At 61.2% G+C, this 19,687-nt stretch overlaps 1 protein-coding gene and 2 non-coding genes across 3 annotated transcripts; all 3 read left to right on the forward strand.

Moving 5' to 3' along the window:
- The first annotated feature begins 1,358 nt into the window (after positions 1–1,358).
- On the forward strand, positions 1,359–1,435 carry MIR1-1 (microRNA mir-1-1). The gene has a single exon (NR_032350.1). It is a non-coding gene; the product is annotated as a microRNA mir-1-1 (primary transcript).
- Positions 1,436–11,891: 10,456 nt separating this feature from the next.
- Positions 11,892–18,495, forward strand: LOC144331520 (uncharacterized protein MIR1-1HG-like). The gene is given in 4 exon segments (XM_077949070.1): positions 11,892–12,041; positions 12,299–12,457; positions 18,192–18,248; positions 18,250–18,495. Coding segments are annotated over 4 exon segments (531 nt in total). The 3' UTR covers positions 18,415–18,495.
- Positions 12,269–12,370, forward strand: MIR133C (microRNA mir-133c). The gene has a single exon (NR_032403.1). It is a non-coding gene; the product is annotated as a microRNA mir-133c (primary transcript).
- Positions 18,496–19,687: the final 1,192 nt, after the last annotated feature.

Raw genomic sequence — 19,687 nt, forward strand, 5'->3', positions numbered from 1 at the left:
TTTTCAGACTCTGGCTTCACAGCTGGTCATAGAAGTTGGCAGGGAAGGAGGGATCCTCTGCTTCCCACTCAGAGACATTTTTAAACGCAATGAAAAACATATCGATACAATTAAGTATTCCAAAGTGCTTAGTTTGCCACTTGCTAAGTTTACTTAAACCCTCTTTAACAGGCTCATTAGGAGCTGGTGAGCACCGGGAAATTCATTAACAGGAAGGCGGCCCCCCGCATTTGACTGTAAATTGGTATTGATCAGGGGCTGGTAGGGGCTGGTGGAGGCTGGGCGGCCGGCCACAAAGAGCCAGGTGTGGGACCAGCCTCCCGGGGGTGCCACAGCAGTGGTGCTGGGCAGGTGACGGTAGCTGCTGACCCCCGGTGCCCGTGTGAGCTGCTGGCTCTGCGCAGCTGCCGCTTCAGGTGGGCCGCACTGCGCGGCGGTTTGGGGTGGTGCCGCTGCGAGGCGGGGGCAGGGGAGAGGGTGAAGAAGAGCAAGAGAAGGAGGGAGAGAACCGGGGGAGAGACGCTCCCTCGCCCACTGGGCGCCTGCTGAGGCCAGGCTGAGGCACCTAGGGAGTTGCACCCCTAGTGGACGGCCTCTCAGGAGATCCCAGCCACTCTCTGGGAACCTGGAATCCTCCAAGCATCGTCTTTCTCGCTCACATCTTCAGAGAGAGGTACTGAGCCCTCTCTCAGGGACACAGCATCCCGGGAGGCAGCCTTCACCAGGGACCTGCCCAGGAAACCGCCAGCTGCCCAGGTAAGGCCCCAGGGCACCTCTCGGGTCTCTGGTTCGTAGTCCCTCGTCTGGCCTTGGGAGCAAGGAGTTGTCCAGCTCCCAGAGAAAGAGGAGGCTGGTCCTGTGAGTGGGGTGCTGGGCGGGGGGCCCCCTCTCTGGGCCTGGCTGGGACAAGGGGGCAGGAAAGTGCTGGCTCTGAAAGTTCGGGACATGGATGGTGCCTCCCTGCTCTGGGGTGAGGGTGGAGGGGCAGCCGGTTTCTTCCATGGATGCAAAACCGAGCTACTGCTGGGGCCAGGGACAGGCGCTCGAGACTTTCTGGGGCTCACTGTCCACTTCTGCGTTTCTGGATCGTGCGAGTGTGTGAGACAGACAGAGAGAGAGGTGGATTCAGGGATGGAGGGGCGCCGAGGTCAGAAGGGAGCAGGAAGCCCCGGGCCCCTGGGGGTGGCTGGACACCAGGCAGCAGTGGCAGGAAGGCTGTCCTGCTCACAGAGAGGGCGCCAGCAGTGGATGCCAGGGAAGAAGTTCCACCGCCTCTGAGCTGCCTTCTCTACATCGCAGTGGGGTCAGCTTCGACCCGGGCGGCGTCCCGAGGTCTTGGAACTACATACTGACTGCCTGCTTGGGAAACATACTTCTTTATATGCCCATATGGACCTGCTAAGCTATGGAATGTAAAGAAGTATGTATCTCAGGCCGGGAACTCTCTCGCCGCACTGAGGGGCACTCCACGCCACGGGGGCCGCTGGGGCCGACAGCCAGCCAGGCGGCTGTGGCGGGGGTGAGCCCGGGGCGGCAGGCTGCCTGGGCGTTGGTGGACGGTCATGTCCCCGCCAGCATTGTTCTGTCACTTTGCCTATGTCAGCAGGTGGAAGTGCTCACCAGACATTAAATATTCAGCTTGCTGACTGCGGCAGAGGGGAGGCGGCCTCCAGCAGGCATGGGGTCCGACGCGGGGCTGGTGAGGGCTGGGGGGTCGGGGCCTTGGCTGGAGAGCACAGAGTGATGGCGGCGGCTCTGGGGGCTCCACTGATGGCCGCCCTGGAAGAGGCCATCGGCCAGCAGAAAGGGCCGCTTGTGGCCAGGGCAGAAACTGCTCAGAGGCACAAGACAAGAGCAAGTTTGAAAAGGGGCAGGTGGCTGGATGCAGGAAGGAGGGAGGGGCTGGGCAGCACGTGGGAGAGGCTGTGGAGGGAAGACATGTCTTGTGCCTGGGTCCAGTCCTCCCGGTCGCAGGGCAAGGCAGAGGAACTCGGAGGCATGTAGCCTCCAAGGAGGGCACAGCCTGCACGAGGAGATGCTGGGGACGCGGGCAGGGTCAGGGCCACCGCTGCCCTTAGGCCCCACTCCTCTGCTGAGGGCACCTGGACAGGGCCAGAGGAGCTGAGTCTGTGTAGCTCTGAACCCACAGCCCATCCCAGGGGCCTGGGAGCCATTCGATTTTGCCAAATGTCTCCGGCTCATGCCGCCCCCACCTGTACCCCCGCCAAAGCCCCGGTTCAGCTCTCTGTTCCGCCGAATCCAAGCTGAGGCATGTTTTGCTGTGAATGCAGGTGAGGCTTTGGCAGAAAGCGGTGTGTGGCCCAGGGCACCTCGCACCGCCCGTCGGGGGCCTGAGAGCCACCTGCTCTGCCGCCATCCCAGTCCCGACCCGAGAAAGGACTGGGAGGATGTCCTGGGGCCCAGGGGATGAGGACAGGTCAGGATCCGTCCGTGAAACCCTTTTTCCCCCAGTGCTGGTCCTTCAAGGAGAGGATGGGTAGCGGGTTCCCATCCTCTCCTTGGTAGCGGGGTCGTAGGCAGGGGCTGGGCCACTGTGTGAGGGGCGTTTGCCTGGCTTCGTTTCTGAGTCTCAGATTGGAGGCGTTTGCCACCTGGGATGAGGCCAGGTCCCTGCCTGGGCACCCCCACCCCCCCACAGGCCTCAGGATTAATTTCCGGAGTGTATGTCCTCCTGCCTTGGCACTGCTCCGGCCACAGCAGGTGCCCCTGCGCCCTATCTCCCGCACCCTGGCCTCCAGCAGGAATGGGGCGGGAAGGGACAGGCAGTCAGCCCCCTCCTGCAGCAGCTCGAGGCCTTGGGTCTGGGGGCAGCCAGATCACCTGAGCAGCTGGGGCCAGCACAGGGAGTGCTGAGTAAAGGGATCAGGCCGTTCTGAGCTTTCAGGAGGCTCCCACCCCTCAGAGAGCCTCCAGGTGATTGGAGGGGAGGGCCTGGCAGTCAGGGCTCCTGGCCTTCAAGTCTTCCTTCTGGAAGCTTCGTTCTCCCAGCCTCGGCCCCATCTGGTGTAGCAACAAGGGAGCGGGTGTTGACCTTGGGCACAGCCTCCTCTCAGCCTCTGGACCCAGAGGGTCAGTGCCCAGCATCCGCTGACGTCATCTCTTCCCTGCCTGCTTCCAGCTCCGGCCACAGGGAGGGAAGTAGCCGGGTGTGTGGCCACCGAGGTTGCCGGTGGCCACAGACACACCGTTCTCTTCCCCTAGATGCGGCTGTCGTGCATTAAAGCTTTATTGCAGGATGTGGTGTTTAAATAAAAGCATTAGTGTTTTGGAATTAGGTTTGACTGAGCAGTAAAACTAGAGAGTTCACAGGGAGAGAGCTGCGGCCTGCTCGGCTGTAAATCACCCCCAGTCTCGGATCCGCTGAATTAAAAATGAGCATCGCACGGGCACCGCCCCTGGCAGCCCGAACCCCGCTCCCCGGCACGTGTGGCCTGACGGTGCTCCCCAGGGATCCTGCTGCTTTCCTAGAGACACTGGGACCCGGGGCTGGAGTCTCCCACGCATGAATCTCCGAAGCTTGGCTCCCGGGCAGCAGCCAGGAAGGGAGCCCCAAACTGGCATGGAGCATGGACATGCTGGCACTTTCGTCTGTGGGGGTCTTTGTGCCTGTCCATTTGAGGGAGGGGAGAGCGGGCAGGGTAGGGGCACGGACCCTCACTGGCATGTCTTGCCCACAGGGACTCTCCTGAGACCACTTAGGTACGCTGCCATGGGGGCCGGGACTCTCAGAGGGAAAGGAGCCTGGATTGGGCTGAGGGGGCTGGACACGGACGCCCACCCCCTTGGGACTTGCCTGCCAGCTTGGGAATCCAGGTGGGAATCCAGGTGGGAATCCAGGGGGCCATGAGGAGGCGGACAGTGCCCGTGTCTCTCACTCCCTGGAGCAGGTAGCACCAGGTGTAGGCTCCCGGGTTTCCCAGAACACTCTGGAAACTGCCCCACGGTGATTAGAGGGTGGGCCAGGCTCCTGCTGGTGGGAACAGTCGCTGCAGAGATTGTGGAGCCCATAAATTCAGCGAACCAAATTAGTTACATTTTTCTATCCTACGGCTCAAAAGCTAGCCACGCTCCAGGTGCTGTTTCCACCCGTGAGTGGGACCAGCTCTGGGTCCTGGAGCTTGTGTGAAGGAGAAGGGTGGCCTTTGGGAAGGGACAGCCCCGCCGCTGCCTGCACGCGTGTGTCGCGATGAGTGGTCTTCCATTTCTGCAGCCAGGTGGCCAAGGACATGGTGGCACCCCCTTCTAAAGAGGGAGTCACCGGTGATTCTGGTACTAGTGCATTCATCAAGTGCGATAAAGCATTTTATTGCACAAGCATTCAAAGCAGGCACAGGGGCTGGTGAGAGCATTTGCGAGAGGTGCGTCGGCACTCTCTGTGAAACTGTCGGGCTCACATGAGAAACATTGCATCGAGGAATAAACTGCTATTAAGCATGATTAGATTGACCCACAGGACAGATATTTTAGCTGCTGCAGCCGGAGTCAATCAAAATGAACATCGCTTGAATTGCAAATTTTACCCCAAAAATGCTCTAAAGTAAAACTGAGGGAACCTGAGTGGCCCGAGCCATCTTCAGGACCAGGGTGTGGCTGAGCAGTGCTGGCCTGGAGGGTTTCCAGGCTGGGATGGCCGGAGGTGGACGGGGCAGTGCGATCGCGTGAGTTGCTGCCACCTTCACATAAAGGGTAACCCGGCAATCTGAGAGGCTTTGTGCTGACTCAGCCCCGCCATGCACGTCCGATTGCAGAGGCCTCCCGCGCTCTCTGCAGTCCTGCTCCCGCTTTTGATGCCTCTGGGCAGGACACTGACCTCGGGGTGACTGGGCTTGGGCCCCGGCAAGGGAGGCTCTTGGACAGGAGCACAGGGCTTTGTGAGGGGCCCTGGCCTTGCCCACTGTCCTTGACCAACCAGCAGCCTCTGTCCCTGTGAACTGGAGGCATCGCACCCAGGAAGAGGTGGGCATGGCTTTTGGGAAGGGAAGGCACCCGTGACAGCATTAGCAGCTCCCAGAGCCTCGTGCTGTCCGCTCCTTCCTGAGGTCCAAGGCCCAGCTGGCCAGAGCTTGGGGCTGGTAGGGCCCTCTCCGGAGGCCCCCGGGTGCCCAGGGAGGACTCTGCCTTTGGGGAGGACTCTGCTTTTAGTGTTCAGAGTCCCCAGCCAGCTCTGACCCTGGAAGCCCGTCCTGCTGATGGGGAGGGGCGGTGACTGCAGCAGAGGAGCAGGGCAAGCTGCTGCAGAGCTGCCGCCCAGGACGCTGCAGAGCACCGCAGGCAGCATGCAGGGCTGCGCGTCTCAAGGGCAGGGATCAGAGGGCCACCTCTGACAGCTCCACCGCCGGTCCCTTAGATAGAGGGACACGGGGCTGAGGTTCCCACACAGTGGTCACCGCAAAGGCGCTGTGAGCTCCACCGATTCACCCGGGTTTCAGAGGCACCACTAAGCCTCAGGCCAGGTCTGCTCCCTGCACCAGGCGGGCTGCCCCTGTGGGGTGCAAGTGTGTGATCTGAAGGACAGAGATGCTGGGGGTACACTGGGCCTCTCAGGCCTCCTGTGTCCACCCCAGGGAGAGAACATGGGGGAGAGAGAGAGCTCTGTTTCAGGAGTGCTGGGTGCAGAGGTCAGTGGCTGCTCCCTGGCCAGGAGGGGGTCACCCAGAAGCCCTGGCGGTGGGAGGCTGGGGTCCACTCCTCACAGGGTCGACTCCTTGGCTGGGACTGGAGGCAGGTGCGTGTGTGTGTGTGTGCGCGCGCGTGTGTGTGTATGTGCGTGTGTGTGTGCGCGTGTGTGTGCTCGTGTGTGTGTGTGTGCGCGCGCTTGCATGGGCGTGCATGGAGGGCGATTTCTGGGATGATTGGGACAATGACCCAGAATATTTTTAACAGTGGCAGGAGAGGGGGTAGAAGGCAGCTGTCCCTGGAACCCGTCCCCGGGGGCCCCGTGAGGATGTTTTGAGGTTGAAGGACGCCCAGGACAGTTGCACCGTGTGGCCCTGTCATCCTGGCAAGCCGATGCCCTCTGTCATGCCCAGATATGGCTCCGGGGCTGCATGTGTCTCCCCAGCTGCCCGCCTGCCCACCACGCCAGTATAAATAGCCCGCGTTCTCAGCTGTCCCGTGGAGAGGCTGAACTCGGATGACTCTGCCCGAGCTCTAGGAGTGCCCCGACCCCGCCCACCGCCGAAGTGCCTGAGGCCAGCAGCTGTAGCGGGACAGAGGCCGGGCGAGCGGGACGGAGGCCGGGCGAGCGGGACGGAGGCCGGGCGAGGGGGACGGAGGCCGGGCGAGCGGGACGGAGGCCGGGCGAGCGGGACGGAGGCCGGGCGAGGGGGACGGAGGCCGGGCGAGCGGGACGGAGGCCGGGCGAGGGGGACGGAGGCCGGGCGAGCGGGACGGAGGCCGGGCGAGCGGGACGGAGGCCGGGCGAGGGGGACGGAGGCCGGGCGAGCGGGACGGAGGCCGGGCGAGGGGGACGGAGGCCGGGCGAGCGGGACGGAGGCCGGGTGAGCGGGACAGAGGCCGGGCGAGGCTCTGGGCTCTTGGGCTCTGCCTCCGTCTCCCCCTCCTCGCCTGCCCCCTTGGAGGGCGTCAAGTCCAGGAGGGACCCAGCTGCCTTCTGTTGTCCCTTCCCCAGGGCGTGGTGGGGCCTTTGCCCATCAAGAGTGAAGAGGGACAAGCATCCCCACCCTAGGAGTGGGTGCAGGGAGCCGCTTGGTTCCTTGGCCTCGGGCTCAGGCCTGCAGCAGGCGAGGCTATGGCTGGGGTCCCTGCTGCCCCTCCCTCGGGTACCTCCTCACCTCTCCCGGCCCTCCTCCCACATCAGCTGTAGCAACACACTCCAGAGGCCTTGCAGCCCCGAGCACCAGCTTGCCAAGCCCCTTCCCTGGGGAGCCTGCTTTCCCTCCGCCCTTAACTCAAGAAGTGACTCTCTAATGGTGGAATTTCAAACACCTCCAAGGCCTGTGGAGCTGATGCCCTTGAGCGCGAGCAGGAAAGGCCCATCCTGTGTTCCTCAGACATGGGGTGCTGCGCCCCGCCTGAGGACAGATGGGGACACTTTTCACAATGTCTCTGCATGCTGGGTGGCCTCACTGAGCCAGAGGGAGGGCAGAGAACACGTCGGCAGAATTGAGAGCCCGACACGCACTTGTACGTGGAGCTGGGTGTCCCCTGGTGTCCCGAGGCCTGCGGTGGCCGCACGTATGCCATCGTCATTTCATCCGTGGCCATCCTTGAGCTCCTGGCTTAGGGATCTGTTTCTGCAGGTGGGTGGGAGCAGTGGGCAGGTGCCTCCCACCCACAGGAGGGGGCTCCAATCAGACTCTGTGCGCCAAGGGGCTTTTCCTTATCCTGGGACACGTGACTGTTCATTTGTCCCCGGGCTGCCAAGCCCTCTCTCTGGACCTCGGGACTCTCTGATCCTGTTCTCAGCCAACAGCCTTCTTCAAATTAAACCAGCTTTTACCCCGGCCCTATCTTTGAGATCATAAGACACAAAAGTCTATCTTGCCATTTTTGCAAAGAACAGCAAAACAATCACGTGTCCGCTCCCGCCCCCGCCTCCCTCCTGCCTGCCCCCTGCTCTGTGGGTCTATTTGAGGCAAAATTTATCTCTGGGAAGGGCCCCATCAATTTGCCTTGCTCTTTTGTTGACAAGTTTATTAAAAACCCGGGCAACTCTGTATTAAACTTTTATCAGTGTTGAGAAATAATATATTTCTTTTTTTGAATAGATAGAAAAGTTATGGATTTGGGCTGAGCGGGTCTTGTTCAGCATTTGGCTGAGTCAGCATTGCTGATGATAAGAAACAAGCGCGTTTTGGGGTGCAGGGTTTCCTCTTGCCTTTTAATTAGGGGCTCTCTGGGGACTGCCCTGTGAGAGCCAGTGTCCCCCACAGAACCCCGAAGGCTCCTGCAGAAACCCCAATAGGGGCTGCCCACACGCACCCGGCTAACTGTAATTCTTTGCTATCTATTTTAATAATTAACCAAAATCTGGAATTAAAGTTTAATTTAGTGGTGAATCTGAGCGCTAATAGGTAATGGTTTTGCATGGAGAAATATTAGGTTATTGACATTTACATTTTAAAAGCTTCATAGTAAGAAACAAAAAAAAGCACCCAGATGGGAGTTGGCAATGCCCTCCCCTGGTGGGAGGGGACGGGCACCCTGTCCTTCCCCCCGGTGAGTGCCTGGGATTGTGGAGAAGAAGGAGAGGGATTGCTCTTGCCGTCGCCTTGGGTCCCTGAGTCTCTGTAGGGCTTTGGCGGGGGCAGGGCTGGGCTCTGCAGTCTCTGAGGGCAGCGTCTGTGCTGCGGGTGTGACCTGGGGTTGGTTGTCCTTGAGTGGAAGTCGTTTGGTGCCGCATCTTCACCAAGGACGCTGGTTGTAGTGTCCCCTGTCCTGGGGCGGGAGACACCTTCCCCTGGGGGTCCCGTGTGGTTTCTGCCCAAAGTGGCCGCTGTTCCCCGAGGTCCTGGGCGAGGGCTTGTGGGTGCAGCAGGACAGAGTGTTGCTTTCCACCGCCCTTGAGGGGCAAGTGCCCAGGGACTGCGTGCCAAGCTCAGACCAGGCCGTGGCGTGACCAAGACCCAAGTTGCACAGGGCTGGTGCTCACACACGGCCATTCACACTCCCACATGGAAGACCTGAGGTGCAGAGGGGCTACGGAAGTCCCCAAGAACCCCTCGCTAGGTGTGTAGTGCTCTGTGCCCGGGGCCCCCTCTGCCCCACCAGAGGTCAACCGGGGGACGGCTGCGGCTGCAGGGGAGGGCCCGGCGGTTCGCTTCAGCTTGCTCCTACTTCCACCTTCCAGGACGGTGGGGCTGCCTCTCTTCTAGGGTCCAACAAAGGGGCTGGGGCCCTACCAAAGGCAGGAGGGGCTTCCAGGATGAGGTGGCAGGCGTGGCTCTGGCCCTCCTGCTCCCCTGTGTCCTCAACCCTCGGGGGTCCCGGGGTGAGGCTGCTGTAGCCGTCGGTTCTCAGTGACACTTCCTACCAGGTCTTTATCTACATCACTATTTGCTCCAATTATAACTAATTGGACACGTACTGCATCTTCATGGCATCTAATTTTCTATTGATTTTAACAGGGCTGCTGGTGTTTTCAGCAGAGATTGCCCGTCGCTGCTTAAAAATGCTGAGTGTACTTCCCTGTGTGGGACAACTCCATCAGCAGATGTTTTAAAACCTGTTTAATTGTTTGGTTCATAAAATGCACTAGCGGTAGGAGCTGCAGCCCTGTTCTCTATAGCACTGGAGTCAAGAGAGAGGCAGAAGGACCCAAAGTGGGTTCTGCAGAGCATCCACGCCCTGGGCTCCATCCCCAGTCCTGCTGTCCCGGCGAACGGTAAAGTCACCAGAAACGCTTGGGCCGCCTCTCTGCCAGGCCTGGGCACCCAGCTAGGGACACAGAGGGGACCAGCCAGGAGCTGCCCCTCCCTTGGCGAGCTTGCCTTTACTCAGAGGACGCAGGGACTCCTCATTCGATGAGGAAACCACAGTGGCAGCTGGCCCCAGAGAAGGCCAGGCAGGGCTGGCCCTCCCCTACCCGGAGGCCCCTGGAGCCCTCGGGGCCCGGGGGTCTGAGGCCCCGGGAGCTAGGGGTGGTCGCTGTGGTGAGGGGCTGCGTGGGTCTTGGCAGGAAGGCAGCCCGTGCCTAGGAGGCTGGAGGCAGCACAGCTCAGTTTGGGGAAGGTCGGAAAACGTGGGGTGCGGGGGTCTGGGAGGGGTGAGCTCTGTGAAGCACCCGACCTTTGAGCCGTGGGGCCCTTGGGGAGGTTTTGGGGCTTGTGGGATGCTGGTTTCTTGGCCTTTTTAGAGAGAAAAGAAAACAATACTTACAAGGAAGTCGAGGGGCCTCGGGGGCCTCTCCCTTGTCAGCCCTCGCCCCACGCTGGTGAGACCCCAGGGCTCAGAGGGAAGGGGCTAGAGAATCTGCCAGTGAGTGGGAGCTGCTGCCCGAGGGAGCAGAGCAGAACAGGGGGGTGCCCGGGTCCGCAGGGGTCCCCGACGTCCTGCCCGAGGGATGGACCCAGCTCCAGCATGTCCCAAGAACACAAACTGTGCGCCCGTTTCCTTCACACTCGCAAGCAAATGTGCTGCTCACTCCCTTGGCAAAGAACGACTGGGAACTTCCCTAAGCCAGGCCATGTTGGGGTGAGTGCACCTGGAGGCTGGCTGCCACCTCACGGGGCAGCATGAAGAGGAGGGGCTGGGCCCTGGGGCAGGGGACGCTGCTGTGAGCCCCCGCATCCTCCTGACGGGCAGTACAGGACTGGTCTTGAGGCGCAGTGGGGTGTATGGGAGAAGACGGTGGCTGTCGGTGCTCAGGGCTGCACCTGGCGCTTGGCTGCTCGGTCGGTGTCTGCTCACAGCTCACGCCCACCACCGTGATGGCTGTAACGCCAAGCTTGACGCCTCATCCAAGGCCGTGGGGCCTCCCCGTGGCAGTTTTGCAGCCTGTCCCGGTGCTCAGCTGCCTTTGGGTGAGATGACCAGTTTGTTTGCTACATTGATTGGCAAATGCCAGACCTCCCAGCTCCTGATGGGGAAGAATCGTGGCTGGGACTCGAGTCCCCGGCTTGATCTTGTCAAATCTTCCGCTCCATTAGGAATATTGACAGCGGTAAATGGATAAGTGCGTTCCGGCTGCGAGGTCTTCGAGCCGTCCTCACTCCAAGGCCAGGGAGGGGCGGGCCCTGGGAGCCTTGGGGTCTGCCCTGCACCCTCTGTGCCACTGGAGTAAGGAGGAGAGAGGTTTGCAGAGTGTGGCTGATGGCCCGGAAGCCTCTCTTTTTGGGATGCGAGACTGATACCGATTTACAGGGGACTTTGGGGAGGCGGCCTTGCTGCACGGCACAGATCTTTCTGGAGGGCACCATGGCAGGGACAGTCAGGGAAGGCAGCTATGGACGAGTCAGAGCAGGCCTGGCAGAGGCTGGGGTGGGGGATCGTCCAGTTCAGTTGCTCCCAGAGGGGCCTTGGAGGGTGGGCATGGTGCTGTGTGACCGTCCCTGTTGCCTGAGGGGCCTGAGCTTCTGTTCCTGCAACGTCAGGAGGGGGACAGAGCGGCCAGAGGACAGGCAGGCGGGGCAGCCCCACGTGTGCAGAGGGCAGGCAGGTGGCACAGGCCCTGGTGCGCAGCCCACACTCTGCCATCATGGTGGGTGAGGAGCAGGTGCGTCCACCCGTGCTGCCCAGGACGGCCTGTGCTCCCGGAGGGAAGCTCACACACGGGCACCGCATCCCCAGCACTGCCAGAGACACCTTCCCTCACCTGTCACGGCTCCTGATGGACGGGGCTGCAGAGAGACTCATTTTATAAAAGGGAACTTGCTCTCAAGTCACTGAGGGTGATCAGAGTGGGAGATACGGGAGCCAGGCGAAGGTCCTGTCACGTTCGGACCTCCGTCCTGATGCTTCGTCCTCACAGTTCCCTTGGGCATGTGCCCCTCAGCAAGACGCGGGCAAGGCTGCAGGGCTGGGGCATGGGGCCCAGGGTCAGGCCATGAAGGCCCCCTCAGTCTGTCCTCCCACCACCATGCAATGTGGGCGTCCCTGGAATCTTCCCGTCCTGCCCACCCAGAGATATCACATGGTGTCAGAGTCCATCCCATCCCACCTAGGCCATGGCAAGCCAGGCAGGAGAGTGTCCTGGGTGGGCTGTCCTATGGTCAGCCGAGGCCCATGGCTGACTGGGAGGTCTGTCCTGCCTCTGCTCCAGCTATGAGTGTGGTCCAGGAGGAGTTTGCAGGGGAATAAGGGCCTCAAACCCTCAAGGTCACTGTGCCCACAGATGTGAGCCCCTGGGGCAGGGCCCGATGGTCTGGGCTGTATCCCACAGCTGAGGCTAGTGCCGGGGCAGCGGGCACATGGTGAAGCCAGGGCTGCGGAGGAATCGGGCGGTGGAGGCAGAGGGCACTGAGGGTCAATCCCAGAGCATGGAGGCTGCCTGGCGCCTCCGACCCTCCCCAGACCCCTGTGGGTCCCCGATGGGGAAGCCCGGGCAGAGCGAGAGGGTGGTGAGTTGTGTGTGAGTGGGTGTGTTTGTGCGTATCTGAGTGTGTGTGTGTGTCGGGGCGTGTGGCCCTTTGCACCAGTCCCCGCAGAGCTTGAGGGAAACTCCTCGGGGTGGAGGCCCTCCAGGACGGGGGGTAAGGGCCTGATGCCGGCCGCGAAGCCCCGTCTCCATCGGGACGTCCGCCTGGTGGAGCTGCCTTCCTCACTGACGTCGCTGTTCCTCGGATCCGGGAGCCAAATGCTTTGCTAGAGCTGGTAAAATGGAACCAAATCGACTGTCCAATGGATTTGGTCCCCTTCAACCAGCTGTAGCTGTGCATTGATGGCGCCGTGCGGCCCGGCTGCAGGTCCCGCAGTCACGGAGAGGACCCAGCAGGCGGTGCAGGGACAGCCCGGCTCAGCGTGTGGTCAGCTCCAAGTAAGCGAAGCCCCGAGTGCTGCCCCTGCCCCCGGGACACGTCAGTGCAGAGCCCGAGAGCCCCAGCTGTGGTGCCCCTGCTTGCTCATCCTCGCCAGGGCACCATGAAACCAGTGTTCATTGCTCACACCAGAGCTTTGCTTGAAAATGTGGGCTGAGGAGCTGGGCCCTGTGGGTTGGGCCTGCCGGCGGCCTGGGCTGGCCCTGCCCTGTCCTCTTCCCAAGGAACTTTCTTTGATTTCTCCTTTAAAATGGCCTGGACACTAAGGCTCCCAAGGGCCCTGCAGAGGTGAGCACGGATGCTGCGCTGGTGACCTTGGGGTTTGTGTCCTCAGTGGGGAGGCCTGGGCCAGTGGCGTCTCTCCAGATGGCCTGAGGGGTGCTGGGCCTGGCAGGGAGACCACAAACGGGAGCCCCTCGGCATGGCCCATGGCTGGGGAGGTGCCTGTGAAGGTTGCTGGGGGCCCCCAGGGCTCCCCATCTCCCTACCCTCTGGGGGGAGGTAGTGACGCCTACGTGCAGGGAAGGCGGGTTACCGATGGGCACAGCTGTAGCGAGCGGAGATCTGCAAGGAGGGCTGCAGGCTGGGCAGTCCCCAGGACCTGCTCGGGGGGTGTCCCTGACCACGTGCCCTTCTCTGGGCAGGGGCTGGCATGAAGGGGCTCAGGCTGCTGGGCGCTGGCAGATCTGAGGCCTAGGCAGGCACGGGGGCTCCTGCTGGGCATCTCTAGGCCTGGGGTTCCAGGGCCTGTCAGGAGTGACTCCTGACTTCTACCCAGAGTAGCAGAGGCGGGGCCTCCCCTCAGGGGCCACCAGCTGCCAGTCCCAGGGCCGGTGAGACCGAGGGTCAGGACCCTGGGAGGGATGAGCAGAGGGAAGGGGTGTGGTGAGCAGAGGGAAGGGGTGTGGTGAGCAGAGGGAAGGGGTGTGGTGGGCAGAGGGGCAGATACCCCATGGACTGATGGACAGGCGGAAGACTGGGTCTGAGGACGGTGGCTCCCCTGGCCCTGGCTCAGGAAGTCACGGCTCCCTCCTCACACCCTGCCCAGCCTCAGTGCCTCTAATTCCCAGGGTCAGCTTAACCCTAACCCTGGCACAGTATTACCACCCTTCTTCACACAGAGTCACTATGTCCCCAGACAGTGGGAGAGGCCGAGAGGCTGGGCTAGTGGACGGCAGCCCTGTCTTCAGCACAGGGTTGGGGCTGGAGTTTGAAAACCAGAGTGTATGGGATCCACGGGCTCTGCTCCTGAAGGGCTGTGGCCTTGGCCTTTATTTGAGCCTCTCTGAGTGGAGGGCAGAGTGGTCAGCCCCTGCTGGGGCTCCTATCCAGGAGCTGCCTCCTGGGAGCCTCCAGGGGCTTCCACTGCTGAGCCCTTTACAGGGGGCAGCCGGGTGGCCTGGGTATGGCTGTGCCTTTCAGGGTGGCCTGACCCCAACCCCACCAACCCCAAGCTGTGTGATGCCGGGCACTGTCCTCCGCTGGGGTCTCCTGCCAGGGACATCTGTCCATCCGGTGAGGCCTGGTCCTGTCCTGGAGGGGAGACTTTGGACATCCACCCAGCCGAGGACCTAGTCAGCCTGCCCCCAACCTTCACTCCTACCTGAAGGGTGGGGAGGAGGCTGGGGAGGTGGCCGGGGTGTAACAGCTTGAGGTCCTGTGTCAAATACATCACCCGGGTGAGGACTCAGGGAACCACCCCGGCCTGCGGGAGGGTTTTGTGCAAACATCACGCCAAGAACAGTGTCTGCTGTTGACCCAGCACCTGCCAGGGAAGGCTGGAGCCATTGGAGTCCCTTCCAGTGCAGCCTGGGGTTCCTGTCGGTCACCATGCCGGCCGTGAACAGGGACGCCTGCTCCCTGTTGCCCGCCTGGCCCTTCCTCGCCACCCGTGGCCCCGCCAGCCTGACCCTCTGTCACTGACGCCTGCTGAGGGCAGTGGCACAGCTGCAGAAAGCCCACAGCTGCGCGGGAGCTGCCCTGCCAGGCAGGGCCTCGGGGTACTGGGGAGGGCGGCAGGAACGGAGGGGCACGCAGGCTCCATCCCAGCCAGCTGAGAGCCCGGGCTCCCTGCTCCGGGCCTCCCGTCTCTCCGGTAAATTAAAGGATGAGATGAGGCTGAGACCATCCCCGGTTCTCCACTGCGGTCGGGACATCAGCTCCAGATGACTGTAGGACACTGTGGCTGTTACCTGGCCTACCCCCCGGGGCATCTTTGTGGAGTCCCCAGTAAAAACCACCGCACCTGCCTTGCCATCCCCAGGATGGGGCCTTGTCCGGTGAAATCACAGTGCGGCCCCGCACCAGGCCACACACAGTGTGGACAGACAGGGCATGTGGGTGGACACGAGGGCACACTTGGAAGCAGCTCCCATGCCTCGCGGACCGTGCACGAGGGGCCGTATGGGCTCTGACCCTCAGCAGCCCCAGGCAACGCATGACCGCGGCTGGGTGTCCCAGTGAAACTTCATTGGCAGACGCTGGAATTTGAATACCGAATCATGTTCGGGGGGCACTAAATGGGTCTTTTGATTTTTTCCTCCCAGTCATTAAAAAGGTGAATGCTGGCTGGGCGCCGTGGCTCACGCCTGTAATCCCAGTACTTCCGGAGGCCGAGGCGGGCGGATCACGAGGTCAGGAGATCGAGACCATCCTGGCTAACATGGTGAAACCCCGTCTCTACTAAAAATACAAAAAAAAAATTAGCTGGGCGTGGTGGCGGGCGTCTGTAGTCCCAGCTGCTGGGGAGGCTGAGGCAGGAGAATGGCGTGAACCCGGGAGGTGGAGCTTGCAGTGAGCCCAGATCGTGCCACTGCACTCCAGCCTGGGCCACAAAGCGAGACTCCGTCTCAAAAAAAAAAAAAAAAAAAAAAAAGGTGAATGCTGTCCTGAGCTCTCAGGGGCTGTCTGAAAGCAGGTGGCAGGGGGATTTGGCCCTGGTTGCAGCTGCCACCTCCAGCTAGATTAAGAGGATAAATGAGCAGCAGGCACTGTGCGCACAGGACCGGGACACAGGGGCACCGAGGGCGGCCACTGCTCTTCCCAGCTGCTTGCTGCATGTTTAGTCAGTGCACAGGTGGAGGCCCCAACGCAGCCCTAGTGTTCACAGCGGTGGGACCAGTGTGAATAGCCCCGGCCTGCCCAGCAGGAGAGAAAAACCAGGAGAAGGTAGCTGGGGCAGGGCAGAGCCTGGAGCCTCCAGGTTTGGGGTGGGGCTATCTCATGTCTCATCCTGCACCCCCTGCAGCCTTGTGGCTTTGGGCTGAACTTGCCCCCAGCAGGTGCCCATCTCTGGAGCAGGTGTCCACTGGGAACAGGGCCCAGCCAAGCCAAGGCTACTCCCCAGGGTCAAGGAAGTGGGGTCAGGGACAGGGACACAGCCCACTGGAGGACCGCAGTTTCGGATCCCAGGATCCTAGCAACCCCGGGTTGGGGTGAACAGGAGCCATCTCTGCCAGGCTGGGCATGTTACGGAGTGCCTGGGCATCAGAGAGGGCGAGGAGCTCACCACAGTCACACAGCCAGCCCTGGGCGAGCCTGGAGCAGGATGGGAGCACATCCCTGTCTGCCCCAGGGCTGTGTCTTCCACTCAGGAATGAGCAGCCCTTGGCTGGACTTGGCCAGGCTGAGTTTGGGACCCTGAGTTTGGAGGGCTGCTGCCTGCAGCCCCTGCACCTGGTCTCCATGCTTTGCTGTGTTAGCTGCGTGGGGGTCCGTGCAGCATCTTGCCTTAGGGGGCTCAAGGGGAGAGGGGGCAGCAGAAGGGGGGCCAATGCTGGGGAAGGGGCTTTATGTCTCCTGGGGCTCTGCCATCTGTCTTTTCATCTCCCTGGGAGGGGTGAGAATGTGGATCTGAGTGAGCAGTGGACATTGCCAGCTCGGTGAGCGAGAGGATGGGTCTGAGGGTCCAGTGCTGTGGGAAAGCCTCTCCCTGCCAGGTGCAAAGGTGACAGGAGTTGGCCCATCCCAACCTCAGCCGAGGATCTGCAGGTCCTGGGTCCTGTATCACTGTAAGAAAAGTCCAAGAGCTCATTAGAAATGCAGATTCCAGGCCCCGTATCCCACCCCTACCCCAGTCAGAGCCTCCAGAGCAAGGGCCTGGGAACCTGAATTTTTACCGAGTGCATTTGGTGAGTCTTATGAACAAGCCACACCAACCTGGTCCCCTTGATGCCTGCCGGCTCCGCACCTGCCCTGTGTACACCTTGCTCAGGTCCCCTCCCTCTGCTCCCTACCCCTCAGCGGACCAGCTCCTTCCGGGAAGCCCCTGGGCCTCTCAGCAGTAGGTCTCTCTCCTCTATACTCTAGCAGCCGCCATCACACTCGGCACCCTGTTGGCTGCAGTGGGTCCTTGTGGAATCTCCCCTCTCCCTGCAGCCTTGGGTGGAGGGTGAGAGGTGTGTGCAGTTTCCCAGATGTCATGGGATGAAGTGATGTAGTCTCTGTGTGTGCATCTCCTTATTCTGGGAGAAAGTGGTGTTGACCACAAACAAGCAGAGAGAAAGTTAAATTCTACCACCCCCGGCAGCCCCGGTGAGATGCCAGGCACTTCCTTCCAGTCTTTTTATTCCGTATGTAGCTCAGTTTATCCCCTTCCCACCTCCCACCACACACACTAAGGCAGCGGCCACTGGGCTGATAAACAGCCGTTTCTGCAGAGCAGTGCCTGGGGCCCCCTCCTGTATCATCAGTGGCTCTGTCCACCTTTCTGCCCGAGGTCCTGGGGTCAATGCAGTGCCAACGCACCATCCATGACCAGCGTGAGCAACCTCACTGCTGTCCACAAACGCTCCTGTGCTGAGCCCTGGGCACGACGTTCTCCAAATTCTGCTGGCTCTGACATGCGTGCGGTCCCGTGGCATCACCAAAAACGTCCTGACTTCCTTCCTCCTGAGCATGGGATGGAGGCGAAGCCCTGAGCAGCCTCCTGTGGGTCACACACCGCACCTGCTGCACCCACCGCACCCCCTGCGCCCACCACACCTGCTGCACCCACTGCACCCCCTGCGCCCACCACACCTGCTGCCCCCGCCATGCCCACCACACCTGCCGCTCCTGCCATGGCTCCCGTCCCTCTGCAGGTCCCTGCTTCTCTCTTTTCAGTAGCTTGCTCAGGCGCTGACCGTCTCCCACCCCATCGCCCTGTCCCTCCTCAGGTCCTGCTGACCGGGCAGCCTCTGGTCTGCAGCAGGGCACACGGGCCTCCGAGCGCTGGGCTGCGGTGTTGCTTGTTGCGGTTGTCCCTCCCAGCCTCTTGCTCCCGTGTGCCTGGCCTGGGACTTCCTCCAGGGGTATTTGTGGAGGAAGCCAGAGAACGGGTGCAGGGTGCAGACAAGCCTCTGAGGGGGCCTGCACAGGAGGTGGGGTCCCAGGCAGAAGGGCCAGTGCAGCCTCCTAAGTTTCAGGAATAAGCTGTGATCTGGAAGCTTTGGAAACTCTTGAAGACAAGGAGCAATGATCTGTGTTGCACCAAGGATTCCAGATCCCTGCTCTGCTGCCTCCGGTGGGAACACCCACACACCCTCCCCAGGACCCCTGGGCCGATAGCCTGGGTTTGTGTGTTTCAGTCCTGGATCTTGAGCCCTTAGAAAAGATACCCTTCTCCCACCCTGGCCACTCCGTCTCCTGCTTCCCCACGTCGTGTCCACTCGTCCCAGCGTGCGGGGGGTGGGGCTGGTGCTCTAGGACTGAAGTCTGGTCCTGGCTCCCACCCTGGGTGTTTCTTTCCTATAGGTCAGCCCTGAAATGTCCATTACTCACAAAGAAAAGGAAAATGCTCATTTGAAAGACAATTCTTCTCTTTGACAATGCTGAGACATTCTCCCAGCCCCAGCCCCACAGTGCCCCAGTGTGTGAAGGACAACAGCTGTTGGGGAAGTTCAGTGCATCTGTCCTAACCAGGGCTGGAGGTGGTGCCAGTCTGTGCAGCTGGGAACACCTCCTCTGCTGTGGCTGAAGGGGCTCCACCTGGCACCTGTGCCACCAGTGGCCCCTGAACGGGCATCCAGGCCCATCCTTAATAAAGATGCATCGTTCATTCTGTTGCAGACCTTGTTTATCCTCCCCAGCTCCCCAGTGAGTTCTGGAGGAGATCCCTCCATTGTCAGACAAAGACTTCAGAATGACAGCGGTCATCCCACCGAGAGTCAGCAGCGTCGGCATGTGCTTCTCCTTCTCGTCAGTGCCCCTCTGGCTCAGTCCAATGCCCAGCGCTTACAGCTGGGGAAACACACACAAGCACATACACACCCCATACACGGGCACAGGCTCACATGCACGCACACCCACACTTGTGCAAACACACACAGAGGCACATGCACATTCTCACACAGGCACACATACACAATGCACACATGCACAATGCACACACAGGCACACACGTGCACACCCGCACACATGCTTACACATGCACTTACCTGTACATTCCCACACACGGACATGCAGGCACACACCTGCACACACACATATATGCACATGTATGTACACTTTCTCACAGATACACAAAGCAATGCAGACACTCATGCATGTGTACATGAGCACACATGCATACACACAGGCACACACTGTGCACACACATATGCATGCACACACCCACACATGCACAACACACACACATAGGCACACATGAGCACACACTCACATGCACACACGTTCCTATCCCCCCACCACACAATCGCGCAGACGCCTAATGCCTTGCGGCAAGTGAGACCGCCCGTCAGTAGGATTAGGGGCCAACAGAGGGTTCTGGCAGCGGATGCAGGCAGTTTGGAGAAGGGGCTGGGTACGAGCTGAGGCAGACAAGGGAGGCTGAGTGAGGGAGAGGGTTGGGTCCCTGAGGTGGGGCAGGGGGAAGGGTGGGAGGTGGCTGAGGGAGCTTCCCCGAGAAGCTCAGAATGAGGCAGTCACATGGGGGCTTGTTTGGGCTTTCCCAGGTGAACCCTGTACTTCCCCCTTCCTCTCCCCCTCCCTCTATATTCCCCTCCCCAAAGCCATGGCCTCTCACCACCCCTCTGCCCTGGCACCTCAGTGAGACCCTGTGGAAGTTCCTGTAGACAGGAGGTGGGGTGGGGCCTGCCGGGAGATGGGGTCTGTGGGGAGGTGGGGTCTGTGGGGGAGGCGGGGCCTGTGAGGTGAGGCCTGTGGGGAGGCGGGGCTTGTGGGGAGGGGGGGGCTTGTGAGGTGAGGCCTGTGGGGAGGCGGGGCTTGTGAGGTGAGGCCTGTGGGGAGGC

Source organism: Macaca mulatta, chromosome 10 (assembly GCF_049350105.2).
Source record: "Macaca mulatta isolate MMU2019108-1 chromosome 10, T2T-MMU8v2.0, whole genome shotgun sequence".
Lineage (NCBI taxonomy): Eukaryota > Metazoa > Chordata > Mammalia > Primates > Cercopithecidae > Macaca > Macaca mulatta.